Source organism: Prosopis cineraria, unplaced genomic scaffold (assembly GCF_029017545.1).
Source record: "Prosopis cineraria cultivar Desert tree isolate PC_DT_omini unplaced genomic scaffold, ASM2901754v1 PC11, whole genome shotgun sequence".
Classification (NCBI taxonomy): domain Eukaryota; kingdom Viridiplantae; phylum Streptophyta; class Magnoliopsida; order Fabales; family Fabaceae; genus Prosopis; species Prosopis cineraria.
In genome coordinates, this window is record NW_026555342.1 from 1,956,703 (window position 1) to 1,972,535 (window position 15,833).

The window sequence follows — 15,833 nt, forward strand, 5'->3', positions numbered from 1 at the left end:
GTCGAAGAGCTAGTTAGAGATTTGTTTTAATTATAAATGTAAGATTTTATTTTTTGTCTCCTGTATTTTATTTTTGTTTAAATTACCCTATGGAGAAATAGAGAAATGACAAATGAGGTTATCAGATTTCAGAGTTTAGAGACCGAGTCTGAGGCATGCACATGAGGCGTGAGGGTATAGTTACTGAACTCAGGTGAGTAAGATTTCTTTTTGTAAATAATATAATTATTTAATATTTAATATTAAAAAAATAACCTAGACCGGGCCAGACTAATTGGTCCAAAAGAGCAGTCTCTAGTTTGGTCTGACCTGTATGTGCAGTCTAACCTGTTCAATCCAGTCTTCTGTTCGGGTTGAATTTTTTAGGACCGGATCAAACCAAACAGACTGGGTTTGAGGTTTTTTTGCACAACCCTAATCCTACCTACCCTGTACATAACCTTTGTACTATAACATAAAATTCATAAATGCTAGAAGACCATGCTCTCCACCTCTCTTATAGACTCATGGAGATGGCAGATTGGGATAATTTTTGTACCATTCACATAAGAAGCATCAATTAGAATCATGAGGAAATGGAAGAAACATCAATAAGTCAAGTAAAAGTTAGCAATGACAGCGAGGAATGGAAGACACAGATAATAAGAAGAACCAAAAATAAAAATTAGAGAGGAATACATCCTAAACCATGATTATAAAATGATTACAAATCTAAAATCAAAAGATTATAACGCTCAAAAAGTGAAAGAAAAAGTTAGCAATTTCTCCTCAATTTTTTGAGTTCATCAAAGAACTGAAGCCACTGCAATTGAACTTATTTTATGTTTATAAATATTATAAAATAATAGTGGAAAAATACTTTCAGGACATTGGCCAACAATAGCTATCATGTGAAGCTTCTCGCACCAATACAAGAGCGCACAAATTTGGTGGTTTAAGGACCACCTCATCCTTTTGTTCACTTGGCTTCTATATTTGTGGAAAATCCAAATCTGATTTAGCCAATGTTCCCCCCTCCCCCGCCTCCACCCTTCTATTTTATAATTTTCTTTGTCTTCCCATGAAAATTTTCTCTGCCCCCTAGAATCTCCATCATCTTTCTCCCCTTTGTTCATCAATAACAAAGTGCATTCTTGCGCGTGTTTTTATGTGTGTATGTGTCTAATCAGTTCACATTTATTTGTTTCACTATATGATAAATACCAGCTCAAAAAATTCTATCCCAACTTCAAAAGTATGCAATAAAAATATATTTCATTTTTTTCAATAATTGAAAAAAAAAACCCATTTAACCATATCCTCTTTAGAAGCCCTGACATTTGAAGTACCTGCATATATACTTCAATAGAGAAATCACAGAAAGAATAAGCATACAAAAGAAAGTATACGTTAATGCAAAGCCATAACCATAAACGCACAGTGCCTCGGTGCTCCACTAACTTCCACATAATTCTTCCATGGACATCTATGCATCTTGTAATGACCATGAGGTGGCCCCCAGACAGCAAACCCCATCTTCAACAAGAAGTAACAGTGTAGGTAAAAAAAAATGCAACAGTGAGTATTTTACCATTAGAAATATACAGAACGGGTTTCTATCCTTTTCACATGACAAACACCAAGCATTTTACTTGTTCCTTTTTTTTTTAACCAGGGCCTTTTACCTGTTTCACAATCTCTTTTTGAACATACTTATGGTGTTTAACTTCATGTACACCATATATTTTTTTACCTGAAAAGGTGAAGAAAATGATTTGATACCTCAACTTTAAGTAGAGCAGGATCAATTGAGTAGGATTTGTTCACTATCTCCACAACCACTGTCAACAACCAAAACAATTAGTTTCAACAATTCTCAGAGCTAGAGTTATAAACTTTGATATTTCAGAATCTACATATGCCAGGTTATTGAATAGGTCGGTAATCACATTGGATATGAACTATTTTAGTCCAACAGCTCGACGATAAATTTAATTATACCATTTCTTATATACGGCACTCTAGAATCAGACCATTGTCTATTCCTTGAGACTGAGAGATGCCTGTATAGTGCTCTTGTCGAGAATATCTGGGTAGCAGGTTTATTTCAACATATATTTTCAGGCACAAACAAATGGATGCCAACATAAACCGCTACAGATCTTCATTCTACTCTCTTCTTGGCCGCCAAAATAAATGAGCTTCGTTGTCTGCAAGGCTTTTACCAAAACAAATCAAACCTCTGGTTCGTGTCTTCCAATGACAGCTATTGATAGCAGCAAGTTCCTGAGACTTAGATTTAGAATAAAGAAGAAATTGAGAAAAAGTAATTAATTGATTTAAAAACTTCAATGTATTACTCCAAAGAAAATTTAAATGGGATGAATGAAAAATTGTGCTAAGAAGAAATTGAGAAAAAGATTGAAACCAAACAAATTACTATCTTCCCCAGTAGGTGAACAGGAGGTCATCATAAGTAGGCAAGAAGACAGTGATGACCTCCCTTTCAGCTAGGTAAATATTATTAGGCATCACAGCCAGAACAGAGTAGAATGAAAATTTGAGTCATGAGAAGTAGAGATTGAGCTCAATATCTACTTCCCATGACTCAGACGCCATGCTAATGTCGATAAATTTTGCTTATTCCGGTGGCACAAAGACTACAATGAGTCCTATGCCAGTGTTTTTATGATATGGAGTTTAGAAAAGATAGTCTAATAGAGAAGTAGAATATAATAGAATAGAGAAGCAAGGAAGAGAATCTAGAAGAGAATAGAGAGAACCACAGGGAAACCAGAGGAGAGAGTCAGGGATTAATCTGAATAGTACGTTTTCATTATGTCAATAGGCTAGCTACAATTGAGGGAGAAATCCTGATGTTTATAGGATTTGGGAAATGTTAAGAAGCAACATTAGAATAGAGGCAAAAGGACTTAACTACCCTCAACAACCAATAAGCACCTAAATAACATAGACTTTTATTAGTTTCATATCAATCTATCTGAGATTTGACAGCTGATGACCTGAGTAAGGAGAGATAAGTGCTAGGAAGTATGCCTCGTGAAGCTCAATTGGCATTAAGCCATGAGGCATCACAACCGGGTAAGAAAGGTTTAAGGATACAATATGAATAAGACATGAAGCGTAGTAGTCAAGTAACTCCAACAACCCTGATCAGATTCCTGAAAAATAGAAATAACAAAGCAAGTTTTAAGTATTTTCATATGAGAAGAAGTATATTAGAATTATTTTAAAAGATCCATCATAAAAGCTCATTTGTTTTTATCCCCAATATCTCCAGCCTGTGACTCTTTCTTTAGAAGCCAACGGTTTTAGCATGAAAGTTGGAAGAAAATTTCTGGAACCTTCTGCAATCTGTCGAACACATAGTATGCATGTTAGTTCTGCTGCTCTTTTGCTTTTCCGTGATCAGAAAAGGATGTAGCATATAGTCAGACAACCATTCTGCTGCCCAGAAATTTTCCTAACCAAAAAAATTATACTAACAAACTTTACGCAGAATATAAATGACCTCCCTTTCTCCATGAATCTTGGTTGCATTGTAGTCAGAGGCCATTGATCAGAAAAGGATTTATATGCATTGTAGTCTTTCATTTTTATGTCCCCAGCTGTACAGTAATCAAACTTTCTGGGTAATCAAGGAAATGTTGTGGACAACCTTCCAGAGATGTTGTAACACCAAAGAAATTTTTAGCCACCAGATTATGCTGATCCTCATCAGCCCAGATTGGATATATTCACACATTTACCCCCAATGAAACACCAACACCCAGGACAATGAGCAAAAACCTACTTATAGCTGTTTGAATAAATTCGCCGGTGTGATAACCTGATACAGTGATGAAACAGTATGTGATCAAGAACACACGGAACCCATATTCGTAAGGTTTCAATGTTGAGTACAGTATTCGCATAGGTGGCACAAAATCTAGCAAATTCACAGAACTTATCAAAAAACTGAGCATAACCCAAAGATGTCATGGAAAAATTTTATTTGCGTGAGGAGGATGGCGAGAAGTTGTTAACATTAAAAGCCAGACTATTTACTAAAGTTGTTAATGCCAAGAAGCTCGAGTTGCAGACGCCACAAGTCTACGATGACGATGGAGAATGCTTCTGAGCTCGACGGCCGCAGGAAAGAATTTTGAATATTGAGCCCGTAAGGAATGTCTGCAGGTCGCCAACTTCTTGGCCAAGACAGGTCACATGGAGGAGGAGTGTCTTGCTGTTTTTGACGAGTTTCCTGATGTTTGTATTAATCTAGGCTTGGACCTTATTAGATCTGTTAAGTGTTAACTACTGGTAAAGCAGGAGCCAAGGGCTTTCTTGGAGTCCGTCTTGATGGAAATAAACTATGAAGTGAAGGGAGCTCAAGAATATTTTCATCTTTAAAAAAAAAAGAGAGTTCTGAAATTTAAGAGAGAGAAGAAGAAAAGAGAGAGTTTGAAGAAAAACTCATTGACTATATTTTATTTAAATTTTAAATGTTCAAATTTTTAAAATAACTATGCAATTCAAATATACTAATTTAATATTAAATTTTTAAGTTAAATGAAAAAATTATCTCTCAATTAAATTAATATCAAAATTTTACTATTTTACTTGTTTATTGATTTGCTTCGCTTGCTAATTTACTTATAAAATATTATTAATTGCTTTATTTAACTTGTTTTTATTTTAGATACTTAAATTACTTTAAGATAAATTATTGATTCATATATTATATGTTGTTCATTCACTTATGAATTATTGTTCATTCCCTACTTCACTTATTAATTTTCCTACTTCACATATTCATTACCAAACTTTCACTCGATTTTATTCTAGGGAAATGAAAAAGTGAAATAAGGCAATTAACAATACTCTGTGAATAAATGAACAAATGAAATAAGGTAATTAACAAGTAAAGTATGATAGTTCTTATATTAATTTCAATTAAGGAAAATTTTGTCATTTTTCTCATAAATTTAATATTAAATCAGTATTCCTAGACTGTAATAAAATTTCAAAAATTTAGGGCTTTAAATTTAAGTAAATATGGTCAAGTGGTTTCTATTAAAATTCTTCAAAGAAACAATTTTCTAAAGCTAAAATCAAATCACAGTACACAGCCCAATTCAGATGGAATGATTTTTGAGCTACATGAACAGTAACACATGAACCAATGCGTGTAGGCTCAAATAACAAGGGGTATGAGTTTTCTTAACTATCAATTCTTGGATTCGATCCTTGAGGTGATAGGAATGAAGAACATATGCTTGGGAGAGCCACTCCATTTGAGGCCTCATAGTGCTCGAATTTAGATTAATTGAGACTATCAACTTCGAATATCAAATGCTTATACCCAAAAAAAAAAAAAGTAACACGCGAGAGAAGCCGAAAGCCTTTTATTAGGAACTATGAGCATAAGATAGTTAAAATCAAAAGCTTCCCTCCAAGTCTCTGTATGTGGGGGAAGGAGTTTATTCATTTTTTTTCCTTCCATTTTTCCAATCCTCACCATTCATTAATTATATAATTAAAAAATATTTAATAAAATAATTTGAATGGTAAAGATTGAGAAAATGGAGGGAAAAAAGGGAGCCCTTCTCCTATTTGTGCGCGCGCGTAGAGTGCATTAGTAACCATGATTTTTTTAAACAAAAAATCCTTGTGAGACCCATAATAAAAAAATAGGGAGAATCACACTACAAGGCCTAAAAAAGAAAACTGCACTATAAGCCTAAAAAAGTTTGATAATACACACAAGACCAAGGGCCTTGTTGCAACTTTTCTTAGGATGAAAGTATAATTTTGTCCTTTTGTGACTTGAAAACTTAGAATTTGTGTGAAACGCTCATCCATAAAACACAACATAATGTTCATGAATTGTCAATATAATGTTCATAAATTCTCAACACAATATTCATGCATATCTAGTTGATTTATAAGTTAATTGAAATATGCAATTTTTCTTAGGAGTGAAAGTATAATTTTGCCCTTAATCAAAATGAAAGAAATGGACTGAAAGTAGTGGGATGATTAACTTGAGACATGTGGACATTTAGTTGAGAATGCATGAACATTAGACATTTAGTTGAGAATGTATGTGCACATTATGTTGTGCATTGCCTGCATAACTTGTATTAAACCTATTGATCAACTGGACATGCATGGACATTATGCTAAGAATTCATGAATATTGTGTGTTAGAATCCATGCATATCATGTTGCGCACCCATGAACATTGTGTTATACATACTTTATATGACTTTATTTTAATTAACTTACAGATCAACTGGACATGCTTGGACATTGTATTGAAAATTCATGAATATTATGTTGTGCTTTTATGGACATTATGTTGTACATTATCTGTATAACTTGTATATTTTATTAAACCTACTAATCAACTTGACATGCATGGACATTTAGTTAAGAATGCATGGACATCATGATGTGCATCTATGGACATTGTGTTGTACATTGTTAGTGTAACTTATATATTTTATTAAATCTACTAATCAATTGGACACATATGGACATTAGGTTGAGAGTTCATGAATATCGTGTTGAGAATGCATAAATATCGTATTGTGAAATAATGGATATTGTATTGTAAATACTTTGTGTGATTTGTATATTTTAATTAACTTATATATAAATTTAATATGCGTTGATATTATGTTGAGAATTTATAAACATAATGTTGAGAATTCATGAGTATTATGTTATCCTTTGTGGATGAGGATTTCACATAGGCTTTGAGTTTTTAATTCACACAAGGGCAAAATTGTGCTTTTGCTCCAAAGAAAAATTATAACAAAAGTCATTGGGCTTGCAGTGCATTATTAAAGTTTATTAGGCTCAAAGTGCAATTTTTTTATGGCCTGCAATGTGATTTTCAAAAAAAAAAGGATAGGATCCATATGATAAAAAAATATTTATAGATATGGACTCATAATAAAAAATAATACAAGATTTAACATTTTTTGTAGAGGTAGGACATCTACTTATTATTAGTTATTTGTATTTTGTGTGTGTGTGTAATAATTAAGTAATTATATTATAAAAGACCCATCACCTATTGATTGTATATTTTATATGTATAGGATAATAAATATTAGAATAAATACAAAGCTAAATAATAATTTACAAAAATAAAATTGTTTATTATTTAAAATTTGATTTATGAGTGAATAAAACATCTTAGAATAATAAATTATTCTTTATGATTTTAACATAAATAGGGTGAGAAATTTTTTTATATAGATATTTTTAATATTTATGAGGTATGTTACTTATGTTTTCAATATTTACTACATAAAAAATTTTAAAATAAGACAATGTGTTATTTAAATTTTATTTTGAGGTAGGTAAAGCATAAATTTTAAATTTTCAATTTATAAAATATAATTTTAATTTCTTGCATGTGCTTTGGTGTTTCAAGTCTTTGACCCAAATTAATTTGATTGGCTATTGAGGGCACCACTTTGAAGACATAAAATAACAACTTTTTAAACAAAACTTATTTTTCATGTGCACTTCTTAAACTTTGTTTAACTTAATTGCTATTTTTTCTTGTTGTGATACATATAGTTGATAATGGTACTACCATCAATTCTATACAGGAATCATATTCTATAAATAATTGATGGTCTATTTGATAAGTGTTTTTGCATGAAAAATGGATCATTAGTAATTTTTTTCAACTTTATCCTTTAATATTTTTCCCTATAAATAGAGGGAAAAGTTACATATCAAAAAGAAATTATCTTGTAAATATAATGTACTTAATAAAGGAAACTTGATTTTTTTTTTCTTTTTCCAACAAAACTGATTATTTAACTATGTCTCTTTAATTACAGTGAGATACTCCCTCCATCTTTATATACTTTATTTGTTAAAAAATATAAGATATTTTAAATAAATTACATCTCAATAAAATAGTTAGTTGTCTCCCAACTAACACAATTTTTTCATATTTACCTTTATTTAATAAATTATTTTACTTTAAAATAAATAAAAAGTGACTTATTTATTAGGGACACGTTTGATAAAAGCACATTTATTACATCTTGAAACATTAAAAATTCTTTATATTTTTTAACATTTAAATTGTCAAAAAAGTAACTTATATTTTTTAATAGAGAAAATATAAGATATTTTTAACTAAATTATGCATATCAATAAAAGTTTGATATTTAGTTAAAAACACATAAAATCATAATATTTTTTAATTTTGCCCTTAATAATATCATAATTGATATCATGAAGGTGGGTAAAAACCCATAATTAATATCTCTTCCCCTTTCTCAAGACAATAAGGGTGAAATTATTTAATTACTCAACATTATCATGGCACCCCTTATATTTAGGGAAGAATAATTTTTTAAAAAAACACACATTATATATAAAGATGAGGGAATAGTTAAAAGTTGTTTATATATAGGACAAGAAAAAATACTATAATACTGGTTATGCTATTTGCTTAATTTAAAATAATTATTTAATATATACATATTTATTTATTTTTACTTTTGGCCATAATTGTAATTTATAAATAATCTTATTACATGCAGTATAATATAGAATTTTATTATATTATATATTTTATTTTTTGAGGATGATGCATAGGCCAACAAATTTTGAAAGAAACTAAGTTAATTATATTTTAATTTGCAAGAGGTAAGAAATTTAAAGAAATACTATTTATATTTTTTAATATACATAATGCCCTATTGTATATTAAAAAGTTTCTCTTATGATAAGGGTAGCGTCTTGTAAAATAGAAATTGTTGCTTAAATTTTAATTTACACGAGACAACCAACGATAGATTCAGGAATATTTTTTTGCAGGAATTTTATTTTCTTTGATTAATTATAGGGGGACTTTGTAAGAAGTATATTTTAAACCTGATTTTCAAAATTTTCCCACATATTAATCGAAGGAAAAATACAAATTTATACTGAGAATAACACGCTTTAAGATAAATGAATAATTATTGTTATCTTTTTTTTTTGGTAATCATAATTATTGTCATCTTTAATGTGTATGGAAAAAACTTTTACTATAGAATAAATTATTATTTAAATATTGATTTATATATGTTAACAAAATATGTTATTTTGAGTACACAAAAATAAATTATTTTTATTTTTATTTTTATCTTTTAAATATTAAAATACACAGGAATAAATCTAGTTTTATATATATACTCTTTGGATCTCTAGTACAAGGCACATCTAACCATTACAATGGAACTAATGAGAGGTATTTGAGTTATTAATTTTATCTAAAAATAAAATAAACTTTCAATTTTACTTATATTTAAATGAAATATTTTTAAATTTTCATTATATTTTCTCTTATAATTAATGAGTTTAAATAAATATAATATTAAAATAATGTAATTAATATCCTATTTAATATCTTATATTAAGAAAAAAATTATTTTAGAAAATGCTTTATAATGAGAACAAAAGTGTTGTAATTATTGTGTGAGTGTGTCAAAAGATAAATCCCCACTGACTACATGAGAGGAGAGGTCTCAGCAATTTTTCTAAAAATATTTTTGACAAAAATCAAAAATATTTATTTAAAAGAGTTTTTTTAGAAAAGGCTTTATTTACCTTGTTTAAATTTAGATTCAAATAATAAACTTGTTTTCTTAATTACGTTGGCAGAAAACGTTAGTCCCTCCTTAACTTCTAATTATCACATTTGAATGTGTTGATTATCTTATTTGCAACGTCCAGTCTTAATATTTTTATTTTATTCAAACTGTGGCTTTATTTGACATTAATTGCACCTTATATTTCTTAATGGTTGAAGCTGATTTTCTTTGGTTGAAAAGGTGGCTTTATCCCTTTTTAATATTTTAATGGCCAAATGAAGTCTTTTTCTCCAACGTCCAGAAACGTCATTCATCAATGACATTTTATTGTGTCAAAACGGTGGAATAAAGTAATGGGATGATGATAATTTATTTATTTAATAATGGTGCTGGTGAAAAGATATTTTATTGTGAAGTGATGGTGATTTATTTTAACAACGGTGCTTCAAATGTTTTTATTCAATGCGTGGCTATATATATAGCAAAGTGTGTGCATGAGATTGATGCTAAGCATTTTGAGTTCTTGGGCACTTCTCTTCCTCTCATGTGTCTTGCTTCTTGAGTTTAATTTTCTCTTTGAATTATTTCTATTGTTCTGTAACCTTGTTCAATTTTACAGGAGGGTTCCGCTTAATTCTGGGGAGCTCCAACAATTGTGCCGGAATTGCTCTTAAGGACAGTATCCTTGAACACGACTCAGAATAAATTTTACATTGCTACTGCTAACAAAAGAAGTGTTTATATAAATTGTGTATTAGGCTTTTATTCCACAAGGTGTTTCCAAATAAAATCCTAACATGTCATGGTGCCAACGAGCATGGTTATATAATCAAAACTTTGAGAAACCTTAAACAATAGATGTCCTAAATAGCCAACCATGAAACAAGGATGTTAAAGGCCTTGATCATAATGGGATCATTGAGATGAAATTTCAACACACAAAGGTCTCACTATAATTATTTGAGGTTCCATATCCATTATTCATTAATTTGTCACTAGGCCCACATTTTTCCAACTTCTCCCAATTATATAGAAATAAAAAAAAATTTCTCTCTTGTGCCTTTTTTTTTTGAACAACTCTTCGTGCCTGTTGGAAATATAAATTCTTGCTACGATAGAGAGACCCGACCCATTGGGTTTGAATTATTTCTGATGTTCTTATCATAAAGTGCCTTCTAATTTTTTTTAATTCTTAATGTAGAGTATTTGAAGCTGTACTGAGTATGCTTTTCTAATATTTAAATGAAAAAGAATGTAATGTAAATTTAGAATTTTTCATTTAAATAAAAGTAAAATTGAAAGTTTACCATATTTTTAGATAAAAGTAATAATTTAATTACATTTACTTGGTTCTAGTGAGATAATTAAAGGTATATTATAATAGAGACCATGGAGTATGTAATTTTTTTATTTTTCTATCCTTTTCTTGCCACTTGCATATATTTCCACACTACAATATCAATAAACTTTTTATATACAAAACCTATAGAATGAACACTAAAAAAAACAACAAATTAGTGATAGAATTTAGCTACTAAATAAATTTTCGTCTCTAATCATTCACTAATTTCGTCTTTACTGATATAATTATCTCCCATTGCTAAAAATCAGTCACTATTCCATTATTAAATCATTAGAAATAATTTTACCAATGAAATCTAGCGACAAAATGTTCCATGGCTAAAATTTCATTACTATTCTGTCATTAAGCTATAAAAAATAATTTAGCGATGAAATTTTTTAATGAAAAAGTTCATCGCTAAATTTTAGAATATGTTATTTTCATTTTGTGATAGCATTTATGATGAAAAATTCAATCGCCGTCATAATTCTGTTGCAAATTGCTTTAAATTTTATTATATGATTTATAATATATATTTATATATAATTTATTTAATAATTTATTATTATGCTATAAATAATTAATTTAATAATTATTATAATTTAAACTATATATTTAATTAATTTTTTTGATATCATAGTAACACACCTAATTGTTGTTATTTAAAAATAAAAACATTTTTAAAAATAATTTTAAAATATAAAATAATATATAAAAGGGAGAATTGGTAAAAAGGAGCAGGTTAGGAAGGAAATTATACTCAAGGACCACATGAAAGTTAAGGACCAAACTTATTACAATATTTAAAAAAGGACGCGATAAATGAACCAAAATGCCCCTCACCCATTCAACATTCTTGGAAGAGAAAAGTCAGTAAAGATGTCTTCCTTCGATGCCTTCTGTAAAACTTCCAATGATAAACACATAATTAGTACATACTTAACTTTATGGTAGAGCTACCATGGTATTTATAACTAATTTAATAATAAAAGATGTTATGAAAAGAAAAGGATCGATCTTAGCTATATAAAAACTCGAAAAGGCTAAGTAAGAAAACCCCGTAGAGATGGGATCCCATGAATCCTTAAATCTCAAAATTGAGTTAAAAATGTCATTTAGCCATTATAAATTAAAGTAAAAAGTGTTTGAAAAATATGAAAAATAATTAGAGTTGAAAATAAGTCAAAATGAGGTAAAAAGAGTCATTTTTGCTTAATAAGAATACTTGGCCACAACCAGAGAACATTAAGTTGCGGCCAACACTTCCAGTGAAGTTTTTGGCTATAGTCAATTCTCTCTTGGTTATGGCCAAATGGTCTCGAGAAGTCCTTTGGCTGCAGTCAAAAATCTATTGGCTACGACCAAAGATATGACAGCAACTATCATGACAACTCCCCAACATGCATAACTTTTGACTTGGACCTCTGATTGAGGTGATTCAAGTGCCCATGCATCAATAATTTTATAATCTAGCTAATGATTTTAGTTTCATGTCAATCTGACATTAGATAAAGAATTTGGATACCCAGAACCATAATTTTAGATTTTTACCTCTAAACCATCAACCAAGTGTCCAAATCTCAAACCATAAGCCATTAGCCCACACAAGAGCTTGAACCACACTCAATAAGTCCTAATACACTTGTCTGAATAGTCACAATCATTAAAAAACTCTTAATACAAGAGTTGACTATCCAACCACCATAAAGCACATAATAAAGGGTGAAAATGTAATTATTTGCATTCAAGCTAAATAATTACTCAAAACATGTTAAACTCATCTAACTTATCAAAATATAATTTTTCAAACTATCTTAGCATACTACCATAGTCATATTAGGGGTTTGAATCCTTATATGGCTAAGAAAATTAAAAAATGACTAAATTCAATAGTTAAGACTGCAAATGCAAGTAGACTTCAAACAAACATAAATCAATATAAAAGACCCCTAGTTGGCAAGTATTATATTCAAATTACACATAAAAGATAAAACTAGAGACATTACAATTGATTTCTCAATTTCTAGCTTTATAGGCCTCCCATTTGCCTTTAGCTTGATCATCGCTTGTAAACATTAAATTATGGAAGTGAGATAAATATTTTAGTAATCAAGTAATTTAATCAAGCATATTAAAGTGTGGCAATCACAATAATTAAACGTTTAATATCACATAAGGCAAACCAACATTATTCACAATGCATCTTTATAATGTGTTTCACATGATCAAATGCAACCGCCTTATACCACTCCTTATATCATTTGACTAAATCTATGGGCTGTTATCTCATATAGGTCTAGCCCATATGACTAGACTAGCTTTGCTCTCCAATTGTGAATGATCACCCGGCCAAAGGCTCCCACACTCAGTCTCGGGCTATGGATTCTCCCTACTCAAATTTCAAGATGTCATAAGTGCCTGACCCACACCGTCCAATTCAAGACTAGTGATACTGAGCATCATGCCTAACCCATGCCGCACCCGTAGGTTGTTGGTAATACTAAGCACATACGGTAATAAAGTATCCCAATCATTGACTCGGTGAAGGCTACACCACGTGGATTTTTTATCATAATCCCTCTATTATGTTAGGGTGAACTCCCACCCATTATGATCATGCAAGTTCAATTAATAAATGTGAATATAAGCTCATGCATGTCATAATAATTCATCATCCTTATAATTTCTAGAACTTACAAGTTTATCGCAGTTTACACCACATTATAGTTTACAATAGCTCGTTATATAATCAACTCATAGCCAATCCAAGCCCACAATTCATATTTCAAATACCAAATAATATTATATAAACATAATTACCAAACACTTTATCATAATGAGTCATGTTTCAGATTTGATTAATAATTCAAAATCAACATATTCATTCATAAGCTCATTTCAAGCCATCCATAATAATGCTTAAAGTGTAAAAGCAAACACAATGATACACTATACTTAAATTCTTGGTTACCTTAACTCTTGGTTTACCAACCAAGAGTACTCATGAGTATCAAACAGAGCCTCCAATAAGCTCAATAGCACTAACCATGGTCAATCTATAATCAAACATATCAATAGTCATTAATGACTAATTATCTTTAATTAACTCTAATCAAAGTCTAAATCCAAAAATCCTATTGTGGTCATCTACCCATAACTAAATTCATTTTTAGATTTCATTAGTTTACTTAAACTCCCATTAGTCTAATCAACAATATTAATAACTCATAACCTTCTTATCTCAACTAATCAGCTCTAGGGTTTATTCAAACCTCATTTTAAAATCCTAAAACTTTATTAGCACCATAACCCAAAGGTTAGACACTTAAATAAACACCCATTAATCCCTTTGAAGTTAGAATTCTAAGCAAAATCACAACCTATTTTTGGATTCCTAAAGAACCACCTAAAAACAATGATGAAAATGTACAAGAGAGGAAGAGAAGAGGTTGTAGGCACTTACCCAAGTGATTAAAAGCTTTAAATAAACTCAATTGGATGCTCACAACAAACCCTAGCAAAGCTCTCTTTGTTCACCTTTGGACTCTCACTCAACTCTCTAATTTTTTGAGCTGAAAAGCAAATCTGGAGTCTTAAAAATTAAGTTTTGGCTATGGCCAAAGATCAAAAATTTAGGTTTTGAACATAGTCTATCTAATTGGGCCTAATACCACCTAGAGTCCAATTCTAAGCATTAATTAAGGTCCGATAGACCCATTAGTCATCCATACATTATCTTTTAATCCAAGTTAACTCTCACTTTTTAATTTATCTTTAATAACCTAGTTAACCTTATGTTAAATTTTTTAGGATGTTACACCTTCACTCTCAACGATGAGGAGTTGAATTTCAACTCTTCTTTCACTCATCCCATTGATGACCACCACAAAGATGACTCCTACTCTAGTAACGATGGTGGCTACTCTAGCTTCTTCAACAGATTTCCCTGCAAGGGTGATGTTACTATTGATCATACCATCGCTAAATCATTAAAAATCTTCAAGTTTAGTGATCTGAATCTAAATTATTCTCAGTCTCCCTTTGAATTGGTCCACGTGGAGAATAGGAATGAAAACAAAATGGATACGGTAACAGTGTTTTTGTCTCAGATAGGCTAGTGCTTTCCCCATTTTATTTTGCTTTGTTCTCCTTTCGAGTATCCTTGATCGTGTTTCTCTACCAATTCAACATCTCTTCCCCATCACTAACCTCCATTCGCCATTGAGCTTCTGTAGGATGGGTTTTTTCCCAAGCTGGAAGCCTCTCTCTATTCGATGCTTTACTGATTCTTCATCTTATTTTGATTTTATGGACTTTGATTTTGATGCCAAAGTTTTTTAGAAGAATCTAACTAGGAGTAAGAACTATAATCAAAACAGGTTTGGGCACAAGGAAGCAACACTCAAACTTATGAATCGTGAATATATTAGTATGTTTCGCGAGATGGAATTCAAATTGTGATTTACCATATAATTAGTTGTAAACATCCCACTAAATAAATGTTTAATCCCAAAATAAACCATTTTCATCAAAATTGAGAACATCTTTAAAAGAAATTGCTATTATGTATTTCTTGCATACTCATATTGTATGGATGAGGAGTAGTTTATTAAGTTTCTAGAATGTTAATACAGGTGGTACCACACATCACATATGCCATAAAAGATTGAATTTAATTAGTTACTGTAATTCATGTAGATGGGAAGGAAGGACCAGCAGATGTTTGTATGATTGAGCTTAGAGGCACTGTGGGTAAGGATTTTTGTGAAGTAGAGATGCTTCTTCATCCATGTTATCTTAGTCAATTCATCACTTAGGAGTATATTTTTTGCTTTTACAAATGATATTGAATCTATGCCATTTATTGAGACTTTACAGTAATTGTCCTTTTTTTA

At 30.3% G+C, this 15,833-nt stretch overlaps 1 protein-coding gene across 1 annotated transcript; it reads right to left on the reverse strand.

Annotated features, from left to right (window-relative positions):
* Positions 1–1,389: 1,389 nt before the first annotated feature.
* On the reverse strand, positions 1,390–15,160 carry LOC129285590 (aluminum-activated malate transporter 9-like). Its single transcript, XM_054921335.1, has 7 exons — positions 15,148–15,160; positions 14,759–14,884; positions 3,750–3,928; positions 3,345–3,463; positions 1,995–2,068; positions 1,762–1,820; positions 1,390–1,515 (listed from the first exon to the last, which is right to left on the reverse strand). The coding sequence occupies exons 1-7, from the start codon at positions 15,158–15,160 to the stop codon at positions 1,390–1,392; spliced, it is 696 nt and encodes a 231-aa protein (XP_054777310.1).
* Positions 15,161–15,833: the final 673 nt, after the last annotated feature.